This window comes from Myodes glareolus, chromosome 3 (genome assembly GCF_982192425.1).
Source record: "Myodes glareolus chromosome 3, mMyoGla1.1, whole genome shotgun sequence".
NCBI classification, from domain to species: domain Eukaryota; kingdom Metazoa; phylum Chordata; class Mammalia; order Rodentia; family Cricetidae; genus Myodes; species Myodes glareolus.
The window spans coordinates 121,978,118-122,003,706 of NC_142028.1; the positions used below are offsets into that span (position 1 = coordinate 121,978,118).

General features: G+C 38.2%; 1 protein-coding gene across 1 annotated transcript in view; it reads left to right on the forward strand.

Moving 5' to 3' along the window:
• Brinp1 (BMP/retinoic acid inducible neural specific 1) overlaps positions 1-25,589 on the forward strand; it is a 188,683-nt gene that overhangs the window by 36,395 nt on the left and 126,699 nt on the right. The window contains exon 2 of the mRNA XM_048459244.3: positions 8,416-8,683. Coding sequence (XP_048315201.3) covers positions 8,466-8,683 — 218 coding nt within the window. The 5' untranslated portion in view covers positions 8,416-8,465. The remainder of the gene's footprint in view (positions 1-8,415; positions 8,684-25,589) is intronic.

Sequence of the window (25,589 nt, forward strand, 5' to 3'; positions counted from 1 at the left end):
AAACACTCTGAAATGTTATTTCACTACTCTTTTGAAAGATTGCCTGCTGAGATTGCTGATAACCTGGGGAGAAAGCTCGAAATGTAGGAATTCAGACCATCCCATTTCTAAATGTGGCTCATATGAAATATTTATGCAATAGGTAATACTACACTCCTCTTATGATTACATTATTAATTTCAAATGTAATACTTAGGATCACAAGAACTCCACACACTTCACATAAATCACATAAAAAGTCCACATACTTCAGCTTTTAATCAGGATTTTAGTGTTCTTCTTTAGATTCAGTATTGCTAGATCTTACATATTGCAGGTTGGTGTTTTTCCCCTTCTCTTCATTAGCATCTTCACAGCACCTTTGTGGCAGCTTGTGATTGTCCTGCTAAGGATGCCTTGCATTCATAGATGGATGTATTAAAGCACTCTTCCATAGAACAAATAATTGGCTTAGAATCCAGTTAAATTCTAACACTTTTGTACAATGTGATATTTTTAGAACATGTTACATTGTAAAAATAAAATACATTGTAACAGAGCCGAGTTTTGTGGTCTGTAAAATACATATGTTGAAATTTATCTCACTGATAGGCTTGTTCTATAGATTTTTATGGTATGGAGAATGAAAAGACATTTGACATGCTATCTAGATGTAGCATGTGCTCAATGGTCTATTACTGGCTCTCAATCACAGATTTAAATATATTATAATGTCTATGTCTTTCATGTCTAATATAAAACTGGAGAGTTGTGATGGACACAGCAGGGAGAGGAAATAAAAGAAGCAAAGTTATTGAGCCATGCAGGTCTTAAGGTTTCATTCATGCCATTGAGGTGAGAACTGAGTGGCATGGGAAAGAATTGCTGAGTGCAAAACTAAGAGGGGAGAACATCTAAGGGAGAATGGTTCAATATGCTGCATTAGGGGTGTCATCTTAGCTGTACTTAGATGAATAGATATATCCTATTGACAAACTGTGTTTAGGCTAGAAAGGTGATAGAGAGTCATGAATGTTTGTAGTAGGAATATTCCAAAAAGGTTAATGTACTCGTAGAAGACACATTTCTGAGGGAAACAGCAATAGGATCACTCTGAGCTTACTATGATGACAGGCAGAAACTTTATTGTCGAATGAACTGGATGTCTATGAAAGAATGTATGTTGATGGGTTATAGAGATGGTGGTTGAATGTCAAGAAAAGCTCGAAGCTTCTCAAAGGAATGGTTTAGGAGATTGTGTGGGCCCCTGTGACAGGGAATAAAGGGAGACGGTCATCTTTGATAGAGCAATGGTATGCTTAGAATTGAATATTTTAAACTTGAAAAATCAGTGAGATTTTCTAGAGAAGTTTATCAGTTAAAATCCAGAGTTTACAAATAAGAAAAAGTACCCATCCCATTGAGTCCTAAATTATTTTTAGAATAAGCATAACATTTAGTTAAAAAAAAGTCTGTGGGATGCAGTCATTAAAACCTAAGGTTCACAACCGAAAAGGTGAGAATATACTTTTCCTATGGCTAAATGACTAAGCATGTAAAGTTTTTACATATGTTATTTCATTAACTCAAGTGCCTATCTCAATTGTCACTTTTTTTTCAAAAGCTACTTAAGTGGAGGTTACCATTAATAAGGGGAATGTAGAACTACAGTGTGTCTGTCTTCATAAATATCTTGACTGGTTCTCTCCAGCTATTGGCAAATGTGATTGGATAATACTATTTTGTCATACTCTTGTAGTGTGACTGGCCCTCCATAGGTATCTGCTATTTTCTGGTTCACATGCCTCGAATTGTTCCAATTATTGCCAGTCCACGGTTGTTGTTTTGGAGGAAGAAGGTTAACTTTAAGCCACATGCCCATTGCTTTAGTGACAATCAGATAAAGTAACACTGAGCGTTGTATCACTCAGCACATATAAAGTCTATGGCATCACAGTGTCCTATAAGTGCAAAAGGACAGGCAGTGAATGCTGCCAGGATTGTGTTCTGCACTACGTTGCCTTTGGTGACTTGTGGTTATCTGATATTTGAGGTGCAACTTGGAAATCATCAATAAACATATTTAACAGACTTTTTAATTGATTTTCTTACCTTGTATGTCTTGAGTCATGTATTAAAATTGGAGTTAGTTAGACTTTTACATTGAAGCCTAATGGAAATCGACTCAGAGTTGCGTTTAATGTGAAACCTTTCCTTTGGCTGAATAGGATATCTATGGCAAGATTGGCAAACAAAATCAAATCTGTGTGATGCTTTCTCTCACTGTTTAAACCTATTCGGAGGTAAGATTTTTCCTGATAGTTTGATAAAGGTTTAGATAAGATTGGACATCTTAAGGTTACTTTAAAAATAATTCTTAGACTGGTAAGATGGATCATAGGGTAAGGGTGCCTGTTTTATGCCTGATGAAGTAAGTTTCTTCTTTAGATCCCACGTGCTGGATGGAGAGAGCTGATGCCAGCAGGCTGTTCTCTGATATCTACTTGGATGCAGTGCCATGTATGGCTCATTACAGATACATACAGACACACACACACACACACACACACACACACACACACGAAATGTCTTAGCTCACTTCTATTTACTCCCTGCAATCTTTGTTCAGATATTAAACTTGAAATAATATAGGTATATTGTATGCATTTGAAAGTTGTGGAAGCTTTTTTAGCTCTTTTGCTTCGCTTGGAGAGGTAATGTCCTGGGATCCTAAGGGCCACCAAGGACATATCAGTGGCTTTTTTTGGTTCTTGGTCATAAACTGAAAGACTGGAGTTCCTAGATAAAGGAGGGTGAGTCTTAGGAAGATGTATCTAAATATAGGAAACTTAAGAGAAAGAGAGAATCCCCAGGACTCTTATCCTGCTGGATGGGTCCTAGGAAGGAGGACAACACTCAGCTCTTTGTCTGGGCTTTTTAAATGAACTTTTGACAGAAACTGTGGTGAGGTGTTGGGTGGTGGGATAAGCTACTTAGTCTAGTTGTCTGAACCAGGTGTCCAGGTGCCACCTCTCAGTTTTAGTCATGTGCATATGTACAGCTTTTCGGCAGAGGTCCTCATTTGGACTTAAGACAGAAATATTCTGCCACTGATGGTCTCAAGCAAAGTCATTCCTGGAACTGGTGCTTACGTCCCTGCTTTTTTTGGCAAGTTCGTATCATGGTAGAATATAGAATATTACCATAAATAAATCATTTTATTAGCAGGGTAGATCTCACTGTTTAGAGTTTTCTGTTTCTTGCACCGTCGCTGTGCCTTCCCCTGCCTGCTGTACTTTTCCGACTCCTTGGTTTCCTGAGGACACAAGTTTTGGTGAAGAATTGACAAATGAGGAAGACAGAATCCCTTCCCTGGCTAGTTCTCTTGATAACGTGGTTTTGGTGCTCTGAACCCTCAGAAAGCCCTGCTGCTGTGGTGCAGGCTGGCTTGGTACTTGAGATTCTTCCTGTATCCATTTCCTAAGTCCTGACATCACAGAGTCATGTCATCATGTCTGGTTGCATGAACCTCCTTAGCAACATTTTTGAAGTATCCGAGCTTCTTTACCTCCACGCAGTTCTCTTGCTACTGAATGTTTTGATGTGGGCAAATATATCTTTTCTCATCTGCATTGCTGTAACTCATTCCTTAGCACCATTCTCGCTTCCTTGTACTTAGACTCATTCCTGCTCTGAGGCAGAATGCTAGGTAACTTCCCCTGACTCTCTCTAGCATGGGGCCCATCTCTAATCCATGGGAAGGAGGAGGCTGCACATTCCTTTTACCCACGCCTTAGGCAGTCATTTCCCTGCTCTTTTGCCAGGTTTCAGCCTGCCTCTTTCAACTCCTCTCTTTGCATTCTTTTTTTAGAATTCTCTGGCATGAGTTAGGCAGCGCTCTACCATGTTTCCCTAAGCTGTAGGGCACATTTAACGTGCTGTTTGAGAGTTCTTCTCAGAGCTGGAGGTGGAGGAGTTCTTTCCCCTTTTTACCCCCTCCTCAGAGGAGCTTAAGAGAGAGGGTGGGAGGCTCAGCACTGCCAGCTTCCACACAAATCTAACTCCTCGTCTTAAAGACATTGTATGCTGTGATGTGGCTGAGAGGTTAAAGCTATCTCTAAGTGTACTTTGGCTGCCTTTTTGGTAACTGTGATATGGTGGTCACAGATCTCCATTCAGGATGTGGCTGGTATGTCAATGCTGTATGATTCAGCTAAAACCAAAGCGGAAATAGCTACATTTAAAACATCCTGTTCAATTCCTGCCTGTACTCTAAAAGTTGCAGGAGACCAAGACTCAGGGGAGTTAATTAACATAGCCAATCTCTTTCAGCTTTTTAGGTCTTCCTATTAGGGAAGACACAGATTTGGAGGTAAAAGCCCTGATGAGACCACCAGAATGGATCAGCTGGAGCTATCAGGGGCTATGTGCTACGTTCAAGATGTAATTATTGACCCAAGTCCTCAGGGAAACTTGAGGCAAGGGTAGGGACTTCCCTTCCAGCACTCTTGTCCAAAATGTGAGTCTTTGTCCAGTAATCCATGTGGAGACTCCAGAGAATGAACTATGTATGGGTTGCTAGGGACCTGCTATTGTTACCTTTCTTTCTCTCTCTCTCTCTCTCTCTCTCTCTCTCTCTCTCTCTCTCTCTCTGTGTGTGTGTGTGTGTGTGTGTGTGTGTGTGTGTTATTTCTGATGTAAATAATTTGGATATAACAATTAGAAAGCTGGCTGTGTAGGTCCTGAACTTGATTCACTTCTTGGCATTGCAAGCAGATGAGTCCAGTTCAGCCATGGGCATCAAATGATCTTTATGTTTCAGCCTGGGTCAGCTCTCTGGGTCAACTAGTGTGTCAGGCAGTAGTGCCTATGACTCCTTGAAGGTCACAAGGATTAAGGGCCACATTTGGTATACAACTAGCCGAGCCCTGAATTGCTGGCTGTAATCCCCGGTGGCAGGAATCCCCTTTATGAACCTTTTAGAAAATCAACTATTCTCAAATTCATTGTGGAAGATTCTGAGGTCTCTGTCAGCTGCCTGGGTCCTGGAGCACAGGGGATTCTATTTGCAGTGTCTCTGCTGTTTGTTGATTTTGGAGGATGAATGTGGATGGTAGTTTGACTGAGTTATGAGGCAGAGTGAAGGAAGCTCCTCATAATACACAGAAATGTGGAGTTGGGTGTCTTCCTCTATCTATCACCACATTGCCCACCCCCCAATAGGGTAACTCTCTAAGCCTTGAAGTTCACTGGTTGTCTTTCCTGGCAGACTAGCAAGCTCTCAGATCTTTCTGTTTCTGCCTCCCAGAGCTGAGCTTATAGGCACACACGGTCCCACCAGTTTTGTTGTTATTTTGTTTTGTTTTTGTTACAAGAGTGCTGGTGACCTGAATTCAGATTTCCATATTTGCACAAGGCTGGGCATGTGGTTTATTACTAGATGCTTGCCCACCTCCCTCTCCTTTTTTCTCTTTTCATTTTTCCTTTTTTCCAGTATTGGGGATTAAACCCAATATTTAATGCACATCAGGTAAACTCTCAACCACTGAGCTGTATTTCCATCCAGACTATGATTTTTTAAGTCAACAGAAATACACTGTAACCTCACATAATCCTGTAATTTAGATTTTCACAGACATTCAAAGCCAAGAGGCTAGAGGGTGCATTACCTAACAAAAACAAAGTCAGAAAGTATAACTACTTTAGAGAAGCTAGAAGACAGGAATCAATGTATGTTGCTGGGTTCATGGTAAAAGGAAATGCATGAGAGTCTCAATTTGGAACCATTAATATCTCTCACCCCATGTCATTATAAGGGGCCCTCCAGTATATGCTGGGGATTTTAGTAATAATCCTAGCCTCTATCCATCAGATATAAAGAATGTCACTTTAGATGTAAGGTTGTGACAGAGGTGTTCCTAGGGCTGTGAGAAACTTGGTTAAACAGTTTTTTTTTAAAAAAAATATATTTCTAGGATGACAGACTGAAGATTCTCTCTCCTCTTTTTTTCTCTCTCTCTTACACACACACACATACACACACACACACACACACACACACACACACACACACCATTCCAGTGTTCGATACATAACCTTTTGCAAGCTGAAATGCCCTGAATCCTGTTTCCTCACAGCAACAGTTAAACATTCTCTCACAGGCTCCCATTCACACCCACTCACAGCAGAAGCTCTGGAGAAGGCTGTGTTGGTAGCACAGTAGGGTTCCAGCTTGTTGCCGTTCACTCCAGGAATCTGAACAATTGCTCCCACACTCTGCTCGCCACTCTGGTGGGCTCTGGCAGACAATCCTGGCAGCTGTCGCTGATACAGTTCTGTGCTCAACATGGAGAGCTTTGTTTTAGGATCTGAACAAAACCTTGGGCCTTAGTTTTTTTCCATCTCACACTCAGCACACATGCCTACCTCCCTTACCCTGACAGCTGGGGATTTCAACAACAGGCAGATTTTTTTTTTGTGGCATCTCATTATAAAATGGTGCAATTGAACAATGGAGGGAAATACTCAGCTGTACTGAACCATGCATCCTTGTTTGATTTCTCCTTTCCTAGCCTTGCTGACCTGCCATATTCTACTGGGAGAATCACCAAATGAGGAATACTTAATCATGTATATAGCTTTTACAGCTCACAAAATGTGTGTGTCCTCATCATATTTTTAAATGATATCCATAAAATTATGAGGTCTAGAGAAGGGTTGTGACTTCACAGTCACATGACTAGCCAAGATAAAAAAAAAAAAACTTTCTAAAGTTTCTTGCCAGCTAAAGGCTCACATTCCAGTAAACAAAACAGACATAAAATAAAGAGGTATAAAGCAAGACAATTGCCACTTACATAGATTTTTAGAGAATGAGAAAATAGAATTGGGTGGACAGAATAGAACAACAGTTTTTCAAAGGAGTAGATGAAGATAATGTCCCTGACGACATGACCCAAGGTGACTTCCAAGGCTAAATCAGGCTTTATTTAAACAAAAAAACAAAAGGTGAACAAAAGTATTTCTTAGAAGATCATTAAACTGACAACATCAAGTCAATGGTTTCAGTTAGTGCTCTACCACTGAGCTACATCTCAAAGCCTGGAAACATTAATATCATGTTGATGCTCACAATTCTTATTATTTATGTCACTGAGCATTGGTTCTGTGCTGGGAGGGAAAGGGAGCACTCTGCCCTGTGTGATTCATCACCACGTTAGTTCTGGTACATGTATTGTTCTTTGGACAAGAAAGGGGGAAAGCCAAGATGGCGACGAGGTCAGAAGTGGCTGGACGTGGGCGTGGTTAGTTCTTAAAGTGACCCAAAGGAATAGCAACATGTATCCTCATTAATTGCATTTTATAGATGAGGAAAAGAAGGCAAACAAGAACTTTCGTGAAACAATATTGTTTATAGATGATGCCACTTAAATATGTATTGCCTTTGCCATGCAAAGTGGGGCAAGCTTATTTAGTTTAAAAAAAAAAAAGGTGGGGCAAGCAGCAATTGACTACCAGATAGAATATAAAACTAAATTTTGAAAATTTTAAAGCAGGTGATTTGCTTCTGTTCTTTTCAGGAAAAAAAAAAATGCCACCTAAGCTCTCTCTCCAAATCCAAATGTTGTCCAATATAGTGCCCACTGTTCAATTAAAGAGGTTGGCAAGACCTGCCCACTTTCCTAACCCTTGATCTTTAGTGTCCTCTTCATACGTTAGGTTACACTGAAGCTTATAGGTACCAACAAATGAATAGTCTGTTCAAAACCTCCCGTGAGGGCCCAGGGACCTTCCCCGAACTGGGTAAACTTTGTCCTCTCACCTGTTGTAAGAGTTCTGCATCTTAATGTATCCACCCAGAACAGACAGTTGTTAAGAGCATCATAAGACTTTGTGCATTACCCGACCAGACTAAAAGAGAACAGATCCTCAGTGTGTTCCTACCTATGACATAGAAGAAGAGAAAGGCACTCTTGTTCATCAAGTCCCAGTAGTGCGAGGCCAGTTTTTGGTTAAGGCAGAACATGGGGCAAACATCAGTTCTGTCCCATAATTCTACCTGCGCGCCTTAGACTTAGTTACTTCATTAATTTATTTCTTTCACCCTTAAAACACATATACATGGAAATCTGTAGTTCATCAAGGATTGAGAGATGCTCTTACTTTATATATACGGAAACTATACTCTATAGTCTACGCAGTTCGTGTATCTTCACACTGCATGTGAACAGCAAGGCAAAGTAAAACTATGTGTCCCAGTCACCATAGGTCCCCCAGTTTTAACAAGGCGGTAATGTTTTTTATAAACATTAATGCAATCTCCTGAAGACCTACTAATGAAGATATGTTAACCTCCTGTTTTTCTCTTCACTGTCTTTTTCTCCCCTCCCCCCTTCCCCTTTCCTTTCTCTCTTCTTGATTTGTTTTTCTGTACAGGACTCCACAGAATGGAGCAAGAATGAGAGGAAAAAGGCCGGCAGAAAAGCATGAACTGGAGGTTTGTTGAGCTCCTCTACTTCCTGTTTGTATGGGGCCGTATCTCAGTGCAGCCCTCCCACCAGGAGCCAGCTGGGACAGACCAACATGTCTCCAAGGAATTTGATTGGCTTATTTCAGACAGGGGGCCTTTCCACCACTCCAGGAGCTACCTATCCTTTGTGGAAAGACACCGTCAAGGATTTACAACCAGATATAAAATATACAGGTATGGTTTAGTCTAAGAGAGCCCTTGCAGCCCGTTTCTGTTGTGCTGTGGAGGGACCAGACGTTGTCTGACACCTGGCTGTGTGGAAATATTCTAGGATAAGGGACTATGACCTTGCTATAGGCTGTTAGCTGAATCTATTCAATGTTGCATAAAATATTAATGAGTCCAAATAACCAATATTTATTAGTACTTAGTGGACTAGATGATACTTATTTCAGTATGTCATTTATAATTTCTATTCATGTGATGTAGGTTTTGGTTTTTTTTTTTTTTTCCCTCTGCTTTACTAGGCAACTGAGCCTAAACTGCTGCAGCCAGCGCAGCCTGGATAGCCAAGACTGGCAGGCGGGAGGGGACCCAGCAACCTTTTATACCTCTACTCCTTCTGTGGCGACCCACTGGTCAGAAAGAACACAAACATCCTTGTCAATTACAGACCACAAGGAAGTTCTGCTGTTGGTCAGGGGAAGTGAGGGCAGCTGGATCACAACACTAAACTAGTTCAACTAATGGTTGCTAAAAAAACAATTTAAAAGCTCTTAAAACTTAGACTTAACCCCTGGTTTTCCTGAATCCCTAGTCATGATAATCCTCTAGATTTGCAAATACTATTAGTGAATCTAGTTTTCTAAGCAAACATAGTCATGATTTATTTGTGATAAAGTAGAGACATTGACTGAAGAGCCTTATTTTTTTTTTAAAGCAAGTCTGACCTGGTTACTAACCTATGGTAATTGCACCCACAGAAAAAGACCAAGCTCTGTACAGGAATGACCTTCTGAAGGCTCAGTAAATGAGTCACATTGTGTGTGCCACAGATTAAAAGGAGAAAACTACATGAATTATTTACATACTCGTAGTAGTCATGCAAAATAGGTGACTTAGGAAAGGACACATGCCTGGAGTTGCTGCAACAGTCCTGCGTTCCCGAGAATCCCGGGAGAAAATGAGGGGGAAATTGATTGGCGCAGATAAAATGCCTCGGATGGTAGAAATTGTTTCTCAGAGCGTCAAGCTATCCCAACGGGCGATAGTTTGTGATAGAATCTATCTGGGCTAGTGTGTCCTGTCCTGTGAGCTACTATTACCTGGTGATGAGATTTCTGAGGCACAAGATTTATAACCAATGGTCTACGTTGGAGGGAATCTATCTGTAGTCATGTAAGTTAACTTCAGGAAGAATTCTACTTGGTGAATGGGTGACAGAGAGGGACAGGAGATAGAAAAGCAGGAGATGATAACAGATATTTTAGTTCACGATACTCAGGACAGTAAGTGCTATACTTTGAAGTATTGTTTTCTGATCCTCAGCCACCAGTACTTTCTTCATGTACTTTTCTTAGGTTCCATGTTCTAGTTAACTATATTATCCTTGGCATATTTATAAAATGCTAGTTTATTCCTCCGTTTTTCAATTAGAATGTATGTCTCTATTTCTTTATTAAGTTGAATTAAATAACTCTTTATATAAGTAATTTAAATCTCTTTTAGTGTCACATATTCATGTGTGTTTTTATCCAAATGTATAAATTTATTTATGTCATTGTAGTTGATGTTCAGGTTTACATGTGCTATATGCTTGTTATCATAAAGACACAATGAGTACAGTATTATAATGGAAGAAATGCCCAAACCACTTTGCAAGTTTTGTCTTAATGTTCAGAAAGAAAATGCAAATCTGACATTGCAGAAACAGTTGGAACAAGAAAGCAAGCATGCATGGTAGAAGGAGCTTGTTGGCCTTTGGAGAGCAAGGCTTGAATTAAGACTTTAGTTTTCCAAGTGGTTGATGTGGAAAGTAGCCACACCATTCTGTGATCCTGATTACTGGAGATGAGTGAATTTTGAAGTTTCAACCCACTGAAAATGATTATCATATGAATGTTATTGCACTAATGTCTTGAGGTCTCACGATAGCAGTTCTGCCTTGCAAGAGTTCATGGGTGAACTTTCTTTGGGCCCTGAAGAATAGAAAATAATCATTGAACTGCTGGGGAAAGGTGCCTATGAACATTATGAAAATGTAATGTACAAAGAAAAAATGTATAAAATAAGGAAACTAAGTATGAATATAAAAAGCATGTTGGCATTTCTACTCTTGAAAGAAAACATCAGAATTCTAACATAATGATTGATTCAAAAGGCTTCCTCTTGGGAGTACTATTCGTAAATCACCTGAGAACAATACTTAAATGCCTCATTTCAAATTTAGATCCTTAAAACCATTTCTAGCAGAATACAGCTATTGGTGTTTATGATTATGCATAAGCTAAGGATTATGAGTATGTGTTGGTTGCTGGAGATGCTGTGCCAATCTCAGAAACTCTTGATCCAGGGTAATCTGGAGATTTGAGCGTTGAAGCTGGGGCATGACATGAGTCTTTGAGATTCAGATATTTAATTCTCTCTGTGTTTTTTAAATTAAACCTTCATTTTGTGTATAACTTTGTCTTTCATTTGAGCCTGTCAAGGACACTTTCAAAGTTGGGATCGTTTGGGTATTTTTTTTTCCATTTTAAAGACCATTTTATGAGTGACTTGAATAAAGTCTTAGAGCCAATGAATTTAGAAAGTGGGCTTGAAACCAAGTATGATTATTAGTCCATAACCATACTAACAAATGTGCTAGAATTCTAGGTAGGTGGGTCCCAGTTCCAATTGTCTGTGTACTGTACAGTGTAGGGAACCCTGTTTTTTTCTCCTTATCCCACTTTTCGCATTTGTCAAAAGTTAGAGGTGATCCAGGTTACTGACTTTCAACCTGTGCTCTCATGAATTGCTGGTGACTGATTGAAGTAGCTATAGAAACCACCGCAGTATGGTGAGAAGCTCAAAAAGGCTGACCAGGCAGTGTTCTCTGCCCTTCCGTTCCATAAAGAGGAGGCTTACATCCGCTCTAATATTTGGTTTTCACATGGGTTCTCTGTTGAAATGGAATCAAACATTTAAACATATATTTCAGTCATTCAGTGAGATGGTTTTTAAGATTCTTATAGCTCTAAAATTAAGTGTGAGATTTAACAAAGGTTACTTGGTTAATTAAATAATGGAGTTTCACCCAGAAGCCAAGCCCTTGGTCATCTAGTTATTCTATCTTTCCTTTATTTAATACTTGAATAATTATTAAACAATGGCTATAGATGCAGCACTGTGTTTAAGGATGATGGTACAATAATGAGCAAAATAAACGCTGCCTTTCCTCTCAGATGAGAGAGTGACATTGATTAACCATGTGTGTGCACACACTTATATTAAGTGCTACAAAGGAAAACATCCAGAATTGATATTCCTAGAAAATGAATTCTGTGTTCATTGATTTGGCATTTGGGGTAATCTGTGCATGAAAACGCATGTAAATGGATAAACAGAGACATATGCTCACCCAGTTGCAGGTCAGAACGAGCACCAACTAGCTCATGTTAACTGAGCCAATTATCAGTTGATTTGGTATCCTTTCTATTTGCCACTTTCCTGAAACATTAAAGCGTATTTCAATGTGCATGTCTTGCTTGTTGTAAGCTAACATGGATACTGAAGGTTGATATTGCTTCCTAAAGGAAGAGATGTCTTAAAAGTCTTCCATATTATTCAATGTTAGAAGGTTGTTCAGAAATGAGTCCTTAAGTTTTGGTTAGTTCCCTCATCTCCAGATTTTAGGTTACTACCAAGGGTGACTTGGAAGCTGCAAAAGAAAAAGAGTCATCTCCTTACCTATGCAGATTAAAGCCATCTTCTTATCTGTGCGCAGATTCTGCCTACAGACTGTAGAGTTATGTGAGGAGTCACTCCCAGTGATCAACTGATCACTGTTAAAATCCCTGAAGATCATTCCATTGTGGTTGCACATGAGCAGCCTACTGATGTATGTATGCAGTTGCTTGAGTTTGCTAGGTCCATATTCTGTCACTTCAGACAGTATGAATGATGGAGTTGGAGACTTGAGCTAAGGGTGATGTATGAAGCTGAGAGAAGTTTTTGTCTCTCAAATAGACTAAGGTGTAGTAGTAGAATCTTCAGCTAAGTCAGAGAATCTTGATATTGTCCACCTCTCTTGCTGTCTTTCTTCATGTTTTGATTAAGGAATAGAATGATTTGAGGCACTTTCCTCATATGGTCAAAGGGTAAGTTGGCTGAGGTAGTCTTCAAGGCCTTTTCCATCTCTGAAATTCCAGATTCTGGTGGGTCTCAAGGGTGAAAGTCAGGGAAGGAACCTGGGAGCAGATAGAACCATATTCCATATTCTATGATGATTTATTATCTAAATATTATAGCAAGTCTCTGAAGAAGAGATGATGGATGTAGAGTCTGAGGACCCAAGATGTATTGTATTTAAAGTCTCTGTTAGGTACTCTAAAGAAAGAGAATTAGCTCTGCTCAACCACCTTAGTCACATGCAAACTATTTGAAAATACTTTATAAAGTTTAAATTGTAACTACGGATTATGATAAAAATAATTAAATAACTCGTTGAACTTTAGGTTAGGAGCACAAGTGTGGGAGTTACTACCTCCTCACAGTTACCTTTTGACCCTGTCCCATATTTTCAGTGAGATGACTTATCATACCCTTGGAACCTCTAAACGAGGGTCCAAGAGCAAGTTTATAACACTCTAATATGATCCCAGACTTTGATCTCATGTCTGCCCCTGCTCTAGTGCTTGGCTGGTTACCTAGTCAAAGGGAATTTTATTATGGGCAAACTACCGTTTCTGAGGCTCACATTTCTTGTCTGTAAAAACTGAGATGGTATTAAATGTCTCGTATAATTGTAATGAGGAAAAGAAATATTGAGTATAAGGTGCTAGGAATTTTATAGAAGAAAGATTAAGAAAACTTGAATTCTAGCCTCTGTTTCAAATAGACGAATATGTTGTTAATGTTTTTATTACATTTCTGTTACCTGTTTATGGATTTTGAAATCATCAGTAATTACTATAAATTTGGCCATTTATTTCAAAAGTGTTTTTTTTGTTGTTGTTGCTTTTCCTTTTTAGGAGTAAAACGGAAAGATTAGTGTTTATTTGTTCTTAAGAAATTGACTCATAAAAAAAAAAAAAAAAGAAATTGACTCATATAGACTAGTTTGGTCTCATTCACTGTGTGGTGGAGATTAGTCCTAAACTTCTAATTTTCTTGCTTCTATCTATCACTTATTAATTTCAAATTTGGCTTTTGTAGGAAAATTAGGATGTCATTATGCACCTTGATTCTAAAAAGTTGAGTCAGAGGGAAGACAGTGGCCAATAACTTCACTGTGCTGTAGCTGAGAGTTTTTTTTTTTTTAATTGAGTAGCTCTCCTTGAAGGTATCAATGAAAGTGGTTTGTGGCTTATGCTGATCCTGTCTTTGAGCTTGGTACATGCACCTACAAGTTGAATATAAGTCAAATATTGGTAAACTCAATTTAATTGCCTGTCTTCCATATCTATTTCAGAATTGCATTAACCTCAGCTCTAATGTGTAGTCCTGATGTTCTCTCATGTTTTTCACACAAAATATTTTTAATAGGTTTTGTGGCAAAGCTCATTGAATAAGTGAATGGATATGAGGTTGTGTGGTTCTAAGATGAATGAGAAGTATTTCTAACCTAACACTCACTCATTGATACACAGTGAGGAATCAAGTATGGAAGAAACTCTGCATGAAGGAATCAGAGATATTAAAGGTGGTAGACATTGTAAAAAACTTTCAGGAAAGTAAATATGAAAGAGAAGCCAATCACTGTTTCATTCAAGGAACTGCTTAGAAAGTCTCAGACCTCTGATTCTGTGTGCAGCCTTGACCCTTGGTGCTAGGACAGTATTTCTATCAGTGTAGTGATTATTAGTTCACATGATATTAAACGGTGTTTTCTGGAAAAATAACTTCATAATGAGCTTAATAATAATAACTATTGTATGTAATATTGATGAAGAAAACAACTAACATGATACATTGCTATTTTCAGCGCCTAACATTGCACAGTGCCCACTGTCAAAATGTTTGCCACTGTTTTTTTTTTTTACAATGATTCTTTGTAAATTCTTTTATCTGCAAGGTAAAAATTTAATTCATGTCAGAATACATGCTGTTATAGGCAAGTTTGATCCAATATAACCATGCTATTGCTTCCCAGCTGATGCCAATATACATTGGGGAAACTTAAACCTCACTTCTTTACTGAAGGACTTTATTACTGCCAGACTATTTTCTGATATTTGGTCAAATCTCCTTGGCTTATCTCCTTCTGATGAGAAAGATGTCTAAAATGCTGCCTTTGCTAATATAGATTACAAGTGACTGGTATTGTCTGGGCTCCAGTTGTGTACCTGGCACCTACTTAAGAAGTGCCATCATCATGTGGGATTTTTATTCTGGTTATTTGGGTCTGAAACTCATGTTTAATTGACAGCAATGGAATCAAAAGCTTTAATTTTGCTCTGTCATTCAGCTTATTATATCTTTAAAAAATATTTTTTATTTCAGTTTTGAAATCAGTTTGTAAAGTTTGAGAAAGAAATTTGTATTTCTAGAAAAATAAAAAGGAGATGTTAAAACGAATATTATAATAAATTTTCATAGGTTTTGCTCTTTATAAATTTGAGTTGGGGTGATTTAAAAGAAGGCCACATTTTAGAGGTTAGATCTCAAAGTGTTTTGCTGCAGAAGCAAATGGAAAAGGTTTTTTCAGGTAATGTTCTGGTATTGATGTTTACTCGGTGGCAGGCACTCAGAAATGAGCCTAATTCATTTTGCTTTTTGACTTAGACAAGTGTTTAAGGAAAGTTACTAATCCATTCCAAGTAATCTTTACTTTAGGAGTTCTCAGAGGTGCTGCTCTGACTGAAGTATTCTTTAGGAAATAGGATATTTAGATACTTTCTTTCAGCTAGGTATATATGACCTCAGAAAGGCAAAATAAAGAAAACAACATAGCTCAGACCAACTGTAATAACTAAGATTTTTCTTCCTTTGCTAGAGAATGCTTATTTGGCTCAGAAAAAGAGGAAAAAAAAGATGAATATGTGACAGTATTCCTTGTTCATATGGCCAATTTCAGGTTCTCTGTAGAGAGCTGTGATCTCTACCCTTACTTGATCCAAAATTCCTGTTAAGTTTCCCTAAATGTAGATGGGTACAGAAAGATAATCAACAACTCTTTTTTGGACCATGACAATTCAAAAGTAATCTGCAGTGTTGATTATTTAAAATTTACCTTCCAATTCCAAGCATGATGGTTTTATTGACACCCAGTTGGTACCTGTGTCATATTTTCTTCTTTGCTCCAGTGACATTACTGGAACATTTTCTATGAGTTCCAAACGATTGAAATCTTTGCAGATTATTTTCTGGCTTTAATCATGAGCAGTGTCTAAAAATAAATTTTACTTGCCCATTCTCTTAAAGAAGCAGCCTGTTACAAGGTCTTTAAGATGACCCTCCAAATGGTTACTAATTTGGTAGGGGAAATGTAGAGAAGGCGTGCAGTTAAGCTCTTAAGACTGTAGATTCTGCCCTAAATCCTGGGCTAAGGATTGTAACAGGTCTTTCTCTGTCCCATCAGCGAGCTCCCAAACAATGACATAGAGACATATTTTTAATCATGAAAATTTGGTCTGTAGCTTAGGCTTGTTTCTAACTAGTTCTTAAAACTTATATTAACCCATTTCTATTAATCCACATCTTTCCCTGTCATGGCTCATGGCTATCATCTCTCCTCCTGCATGCCCCACTTCCTCTTCTTCTGGCTAGCATCTCCACCTGTCTTCTTTCCAGTGTTCTCTCTCTTACGCACCTTGCCTCACTATTGATCGTTCAGTCTTTTGTTACAATAATCAAAGTAATATATCTTCACACAGTGTACAAATATCCCACAACAAAAGATGATAGAGAACCTTCCTCTGGACCACGTGCCCTTACACATTCACTTTTAAACTGCTTACTAAATTTCTGATGACTTAGCATTGAACTGTTTCACGGGGGATAGGAGCAGAACCCTTTTATCCATGACTGAAAACAATCCATGGTATCTCTGGGAAGAATGATCAAAAGACTACAGGAACTATGGTTATGAAGGGAAAGACACCTGTAGATTGGTGTGCTAAAGATGGAGAAAGATGGAAGGGAGATGTACACAAATTTGGAAGGCTCTTTACAGAATGGGTGGTGTGCCAGTATTCAAGGAGTTTTGGGTTATCACTGGAAGCCAGTGAGAGAAGCACCTCAGGCAGATGAAACACTACCTAGGAAGGAGGCAGGACATAGCCTGGGATTAAATTCTCATGGACTGTGTGCACATGTTTTCAGTGTTTTTGATCATAAGATCCAGGCCTTAGAGCCAACAATGGATGGAATTTGAGACTGCTGCTTCATTTCAACCATCCTCAATTTCCAGATAATTATCAGAGTCATATTAGATAGCTTCTTATAATACTTTCTTCTTATGTTTATGTTTTGACCTTGACTCATGCAGTGAAAGATTTTGTACATTGAGTTTCAATAATCATAATCAGTGACATAGATTTTACAAATATAAATTTTTAATGGATATTTACAAAAACTTTCAACTATTTATTAAACATGACACATTAGGATATATTTTGCTTTATCTACTCAAATATAATTTGTTCTTTTGTGCATCCTTTGTAAAATACTTGTGCCTACCAAAAAGTTAATTCTCATTTTTGCTAATGGAATTTGCAATGTGGTAAAAACTGACTTTAAGTCTACCTAGTGAAATATATGGGTTTGGAGGAAGATTGAGCTATGGATTTATAATGGATTCAAGTCACAGAGTTAGAATCACTTGCCATATAAGAACTAGGAAAAAAAGCATTTCTGACCAAAGTTTGGAGCAGTCCAAGTCTAAAATTTTTATTTTTCTTTAAAGATATTAAAGATTTGTTTTATTTGTATATAGATACATACATACATACATAAATTCATACCTTGCACGTGCCTAAGAATGGTTTTGAGTTGCCAAGTGAGTGATGGTAACTGAACCCAGGACTTTGGCGAGAAAATAAATTTCTCTTAAAGAAAGTTCATCTTTCTGTCCCTAAATTTTATGACTCTTATTGCCCTGGGTAGTGGTTAATGCAAAAAATCATTACTGTTTAATGTCCTGAGCATAAGCTATTAATATTATCAGTATCTAGCCATAGACTGACATTTACTTTGAGCTCCACCCATCCCACTGCCAAGGCTCAGTGAAAAATAGGAAATGGGGGAACAAAGAATGTGAGTATTGGAGGATGGAGAGCGTTGTAATACAAAATCCTCTGGACATGGAATGTCTGCTGCCATAGAAACTCATAGTCGTGGTGCTGATATACAAAAGAGTTGCATGAGTCAAGCCAGCTGAAAATTACAGGATGGGGTAGTGTCATGAGGCCCCACAACCATCTATCTGAGGAGCTATTGGCATACAAAAGCTTACTGGAGAGGCCGAGTCAGCTTTATGAGGGATTTGATCACACACATAGGGACATCACTCCTGGGACTCAGTAGGTTAAAAATTAATTTAAAAAAAGATGACAGAAAGGTGAAGGTCTGAAGCAGGAAACCGATGTGTGTGGGAGGGGGAAAGAAGAACGCTATAGTAGTAGTTAGAAAAGGAGAATTTTTATCAATGATGACTTAGTCAATGGACTACAAGTTCCATTTACCACCTCAGCTTCAGCCTTCCCTCTTAGCCAGCTTCTTTCTGTGCTACATCCTAACCCACCTTCCCCAGTTCTATGCTCTGTACCTTTGGCATGATACATACTTCTTGCAGAATTCTCCATCTGTTGGATACTTTTGTGTGTGTGTGTGTGTGTGTGTGTGTGTGTATGTGTGTGTGTGAAAGCAACCAGAATGCTCAGGCTCCTGCCTCCAGGAAAGTTCCTTAATTCTGAAGGCCCACTTACTAGACACAAGAATTATTGGGTCTCATTAAAAGTGTATTCTCAGACTGTCTAGAGCATTGCTTCTCAACTTGTGAGTCATGACTTCTTTGGCAAACATCAGTCTCCAAAAATATTTACATTACATTTCATAGCAGTAGCAAGATTATGACTATGAAATTGCAACAAAAAAATTTATGCTTGGGAGTCACCACAATATGAGGAACTGTATTAAATTGTAATGAAATTAGAAAGATTGAGAACCACTGGTCTAGAGAATAATTTTGAATTCTACCCTTCATGTCTACCTGACTCGTCCTTGCTCACTTGCATTGAGAATCCAGATGGAAGTCAGTATTTCACTTAAGGGAATCCTAAAGTGGTCAGTGGAGCTCAGGAAGTCTTAAAGTGAGGCTAGTCTCACTATGAGCCTTAATTAAGTCGTAAATACATAGCTTACATTCACTGAACTCCAACTTCTTCAACGATGGGATAATTCAAAAGTTATTGGGAAGAACCACACAGAGAATATATAATAACATAGTGTAAGTACTTTAAGACGGATGACAGAAACAAGTAGCTGAGGCACAGAAACCTGGAGATTCTATATTACTGATTCTTTTTGAGGTGTCTTAGTTTAACTTCCAGAACATGAGTTCTGTGTAACAGATAACTTTTCAGGGTAGACTGTGTACCTTTCTTAGTCCAAGAGGATGCTACTAACAAAACCACAAAGATATAAGGCCAAAGAGACAGAGATTTCTGATTCCCTGAGGTCCCATGTGATAGGAATAAGAGGCTGACACAATGGCAAAGTATCTTCAGGCTATTGGCATACATTCATCAGTTCCAGATATATTCTACATCCCATGACTTGTAAGCTTCTAATTAATTAGTCTAAGACAATCTGTGGCATCTCATCTTCCAGTTCCTGCTTCAGGGTGCTTGCTAGGTTATCTTTGATGTATGTTCTCTGGATACCTTAGGCCCCTAGGGATAGTTTCCCACCTGTGTTCACAGCAATCAGCAACTCTCAGAGTGAGGTGTGTGTGTGTGTGTTAGTGTAAGGGGGAGCTCTGCTTAAAGCAATTTTAAGTGTGTTTTTTTCGAAGAGGGTCAGCAAAGTGCCGCTTCTTTCCCTGAGAGCTTGTGACAGGCCTCTATACTTCTCATGTGACAGCCATTTTATTTCATATTGACATGGGAGTGTGCTTTGAATTAGAAGAAATAAACTGAATACAAATAACAGGAGAGTCTCAGTGTTGAAAGATTGCTTGTGATTGCTGTACCTTGTGAAAAGAAGGAAGTGCCTGTGCACTTGTTGGCCCATCCTATCTGCAAATGCTATGCTAGTCTTTTATGTCATTAAATGAGTAGTGACCCATCAAGAGCACCAAAAGACAACTGGGAAGAGCTAAAGAAAAACAGCCAAACTGACCTATAGTGTGAGGACTGCTAATAATGGGTCAGTAATGTCAAGAAGGGCTCTAAAATCAGTCGTGCAAGATCAAGGCTATCTCTCTCTCTCTCTCTCTGTGTGTGTGTGTGTGAGAGAGAGAGAGAGAGAGCAAGTGTTTGTGTGCCTGCATGTGCTCATGTGTACACATACATGTGCATGTATATGTTTGAAGGAGTCTCAAGTAAGACTTGTTTTGCAGTTCTCAAGTAGTTTAGTATGAATTGCCACAGAAAAATATATTAGCATGCCAGCAGTTAGTAAGAAGCACTGTCGGGTTACAAAACCCCATGCACTCTATATAAACTACTTTGAACCTTGTCTTAAGGCAAAAGCTCCCATGATTCCCTACTGTGACTCAAGATCTTATTGCTTCAGTGAACTTTTGGTGTATTTCCTCTAGGCCAAAGAAAGACTAATAACTATGTTTATTAAGTGATCAGAACAAAACAATTTAATGAACTATTTATGTTCTGTTATGCTTATTGGCCATTTAAAGAAAGAAATAATGCACGCAAAACTAAATGAAGAGTAGTAATCTCATCTAATTCTCAGATGTGCACAGCTACCGACTACTTCTCACACTTTGACCTCTACTGCTGCCTTCTTCATGTCATGTCAACCATTTATTTTGGGCAAGATTTTGTGAATTTGCAAGATGTGCAAAGTATTATTTCACAAAGATACTCCATATTTGAAAGCAAACCTCTATGTATTTCCTCGTGGCACCGCCCCCCCCCCCCCCGCCAAATACTAAGTGCCACTCATTTCCTTGAAACAGTTGACATGTCCTGCTGTTTTTTGTGACCATCTCAGTGCAAAATTTGCCAACTCTATCCTGAGAGGAACAAGTAGCCTTTCAGAGGATGTGGACTGATGCAGCACAGCCTCTACCGTGTCTTAGCTCGTTCTTGTTAAAGTAGAGAGTGGAATGATGGGGGAAAACTGGAAGTTACAAAATGCTCTAGAAAAGAAAAAAAAATCACATGGAAAGAAGTAGCAGAAATGGATACTGTAATGTTTTCAAATATGTTATTCTCAACTGTTATAACTTGATAAGGTGCCTCCAAGAAGGAAAAGTGGCCCCTTTCTATCAAGATCCATTTTATCACACCAAGATGCCTTGTTTAACTCTTTAGGTCAGACTTTACTCTTTCATCAACTACAGCACTAAACTCTAACATACATGTATGGTCATGTGTATGTGTGTGTGTGTTTGTGTGTGTGTGTGTGTGTGTGTGTGTGTGTTTGCGTGTGTGGTTTTGTCATTTTGAGAATTTTATATGAATGTAATTATCACCTGAGATAATTTAAGGAATCAGAAGGGTCAGCACTTGTTGAGTGCTTCAGTCTAGAGACTGAGAGCACAAACTTGCCACCTAAGGGAAATGTCAAAACAGTACTTTCAGCAATGAATCATAAGTTCTGGGGTGAACGGGAAACAGGTGAACATTGTTGACTTGCTTCACTGAGTAGCTGGCGATATTTTTCTTCAAGATGTAGACCTCAGCAATGCATTTTTGAAGCTGTATATATTTCAACATGGTGAGTGAGCTTTGAAAATTTTGAATTTATATTATGTGGATTATCCAGATAGAAACCTGAGAGTCAGTTGTAGAAATGGTTTTCAGCTCTTAAAACAGAGTTGGGTAACATAGTATAGTATTCACAGTCATCAGACCTCCAGGGGCAGCTCCTGGGTATATGTTCGTTCATGAAAAGCCAACTTAGCATGGGCATAGAAAAACACTGAAAATTACAGAGATAAGCATGTGGAAGAAACACCATAGATGCTTTTTATGGTAGAGTCTAAAATAAAGGGACACTTGGAGAGGTGGCATGAGCCACAAGCACTCAGGAGTTCGTATTCTTCACCTAGCAGAACCTCAAGACAGACGTAAAGACATAAAAATCGTTCTGTTTTCAAGTGTTCTTTAAATAGAATTTTAGGGAAAGATGCAAGATTGCAGTGGGCTGAAACATAAGAAGAAACAGGGGAAGGTTTCATTTTTATATTTTATTGAAGTACAGCCAATAATGGAGTAGAGATGTGAAATGAAGACATTTTGTTATTTTTTTTTCTGTTCATTTTAGAGAGGGCATTTATAGGAGTGATTGAGTCTGGGTCTCAAAGGGGGATTGAGCATGCAAGAAGGAGAACACAGGTGTCAAAAGAGGCATGTCTTTCCATTATAAAAGGAAGAAAGAAAAAAGAGGTAAAGTTAATAAATAATTTTTCCTATTTAGCATTTATCTTGCACATCTTTGCTATGACTTGTGAGTATAAAGAATGATAACAGGGAAAGCTGGAAAATGAACTCTTTGGAGCTGCTTCAAGTTGTCAACCTGCAGACTGGTGGAAGTTTTTCATTAAAGAAATAAAACCAGCAACAATACAAAATAAAACAAAACAAAAACAAAATTCCAGAAAGCAAGGTTTTCATAAAGTTGGTGATCAGTTTATTTATAATGACTGTAGACTTTAAAACTGAGATATTCCTCTCCAGAGTAACTGAAAAGCTTTAATAATGGAATATGGGTGATGGTAGTGTTGGTGTTCATGGGAGGGGGAAAGATAATTAGGTAAGAGAATTGAGAATACTGAATAAAAATTAAAACTACAGTATGAGCCTGAAATTCTATAACTAAATATATCTGTAAGGTAAATGATATGAAATTAGCATATCAAAATGTTATCTACAATCCCATATTCATTGTTTCATTATTTTTCATAGCCAAGATATAGGATTGACTTGTGTGCAATAATATACAAATGAGTAAAGGACATGGGATATATGTGCATATGGTGGGATATTATTCAGTCTCTAAGAAGAAATTATTATCCCCATTTGTGACCACACTAATGAGCCTGGATGGCATTGCAGTCAGTGAAATAAGCCATACACAGAAAGACCAACTCTTATTACCACACATTCTTATATATGTGGAACCTAAAACTGCCAAACTACTAAACGTAGATAACTGAATTTTAGCTGCCAATGGCTGAGAATGTGGGAGTTGGAGGACTCCTACTCAAATACAGAAAACTTTAATTTTGGTAAGAGGATTGAATTCCAAAATCTGCTGTTATTAAGTATTATGTCTATAATTAATAAGTGTACTGTACGCTTTAAAATCTTAGAAAAACTAAACTTTTAGTGTTTATCCTACAAAAATAAGTATGTTTGGCAATATATATGCTAATTACTTTGATTTAGCCATTCTAAAATGTATACATGTGTCAAATCATGGGGCCATATATAACTATTATAAATATATATCATAATATATTCAGTTAAAATGTATTCTAAAAGGATATTGGTAAAAATAGATATATGGTTGGATTTTTTTAATGCAAATTGGATGTAAAGAGAGGTGAAGGTGGTAGACACGATGTAGAGTGATTGAAGGTCACAGGCTTTGAGGTCTTGGAAAGCAGGTGTTGTGATAATTAAGCCAGAGACTGGGATGTTTTGATGTGTGTCAGAACTGAAAGGTTTAGGGAGATGACATGTTCTAGAGTAGCTAGAGAGGAATTAGCGAACAGGAAGAGGGCAATGGTGAAGGTCACCGAGTTAAAGTAGATCAGGGGACTTAGCTCTCGGGAAAGTTGGTACAAAGCTTGTAGCATGAATACATGAATTGGGTTAAGTCACAGTCTGAAATGATGTCCTAAATTTCTTGTGCAACATAAGCGAATACTATGAACGTTGTGTCATACACCATTTTATGCTGCTATAGTGAAATACTTGTATTTTTATACATTGTGTAGAAAATACTTTATTTAGCTTATCATTTTAAACGTCTAAGAACTTGGTACCAATATCAACTTGGCTCTGGTGGGGGTCTGCTTCTACCTTCATCACAAAGTGATGGATGCCATCATGGTGGAAATACTTAGAAGGGAAAGTCTTCTTTCCTTGAAGTTTCTAGAAGAGTTATCTAAGACAGAGGAACTTATACTCTGCTTTCTTGACAAGTCTATTCCAGGACACCAGCATTAATCACTTTCAATGACAGAAACTCCAAGAATTCAGTACTTCCCATTAGGTCTTACCGATTATAGCTTCCTCTTTCTCAACACCACCGTCTTGGGTGAGAGGACTACTAAGATACAAGCATACGATGTGTTGAGGGTACAAATAGTATTCAGTAGTAACAGCTACTGAGTATAACAAAAAGGCCATAAGAAGACATGGAGCTGATTCAATCTGTAAAACATTTTTATATTTAAGTCTTATTGTGTTTTGTCTTAGATACTTGAGTAGTGATTTATCCTTTCTGAACCTTCTGTCACTCTTTCTAAAGAACAATATATCATCTTTCTCTCTCCCACAGAGAAACAGTCTGATGTTGGAAAGAGAAAGTGAAACTAAATGTGTTTAGTAACTACTGCATCTTCTTGTTAATATGGGCACTATTTTGCTGTGTATTGACATTTGGATACTGGTGTTGGATTCTTTTCCCTGCACTGATACAAGATAGTGCACAGGACAATTGCATTTGAATAGCCTGATTTTAGAATACCATTTTAGGATAACAAAATGAACAGTAGCTGTAATATTGGAGATGGACCGTTAGATATCTTTTCTTTCAGATGTTCAGAATAATGTGTTAGAACAGTTGACCCCAGGCAAAATGACCGTTGAGAGAATTACTTTTGCTTCAGCATAATGAGTTCAATATCCTTCAGTTTTGCCAAAAGATATTGTGAGAAGCAGGCCCATGCATACTTATCAGCAAAAGGAAAATGGACACTGTGTTGCTCTTCCTTCCTAAGGCATGGCGTCCTTACTACAGTTAGCGTCAGCAGAACTAGATCTTAAATTGTTTTTTTATTAGTATTATAAAGAAGGTTGATGACTAAAACCACTAGAATATGGGGTTTCCACAGGAAGACTATTCAGGAAGTGGAACACCAGTAGAATGTGCCTTTCCAAGTCTTAATGTTGCAAGTGAGATGGAAACAAAGAGAAATGGGGAGACCACGAGAACAAAGTGATTTGGAATTATTTAACCTGGGATGGAAATCAAGAAGACAGCACCTTATAAACAAAGATGATGGGGCATTGATATGATAGCGAAATGACATGGGATTAGTAGTGCCTGCAGGTATATGTAGCTTGTGGTAACTACTCCCTCCAATCTCATGCATGAATGCACAGAGACTCAGAAACTTAATTTGCCCAGTTTCACACAGCTAAGAGGTCAGATAACTGAAACCTAGCGAGTCTTCTTTTAAAGTCTGAGGACAGTATTGGGAACTGACTTGAGAGAGTGGTCTGTCAAGGAAAAAAATCTTAGTCTAAGCTGGTCAGCTTTGTTGCTCATCATTGTTACATGATCCGTGATTTGCACTTATGCAACACTTGATGTTTGGGTAGAGCAATAACTGAAACCTACTACCTATTGCTTATCCTTAGCAACTTTCTTGAAGATAGAATAAACATATATGTCGTGCAGCTGCTCTGTCTACTAAGTTACCGTGATCTGTGTGTCTGATTTTAGGCAAGAATTATGTTGTTTTTATTACTATGGCTTGTAATATGCCTTCAAGCCAGTGAATGTTATGCCTCTACAC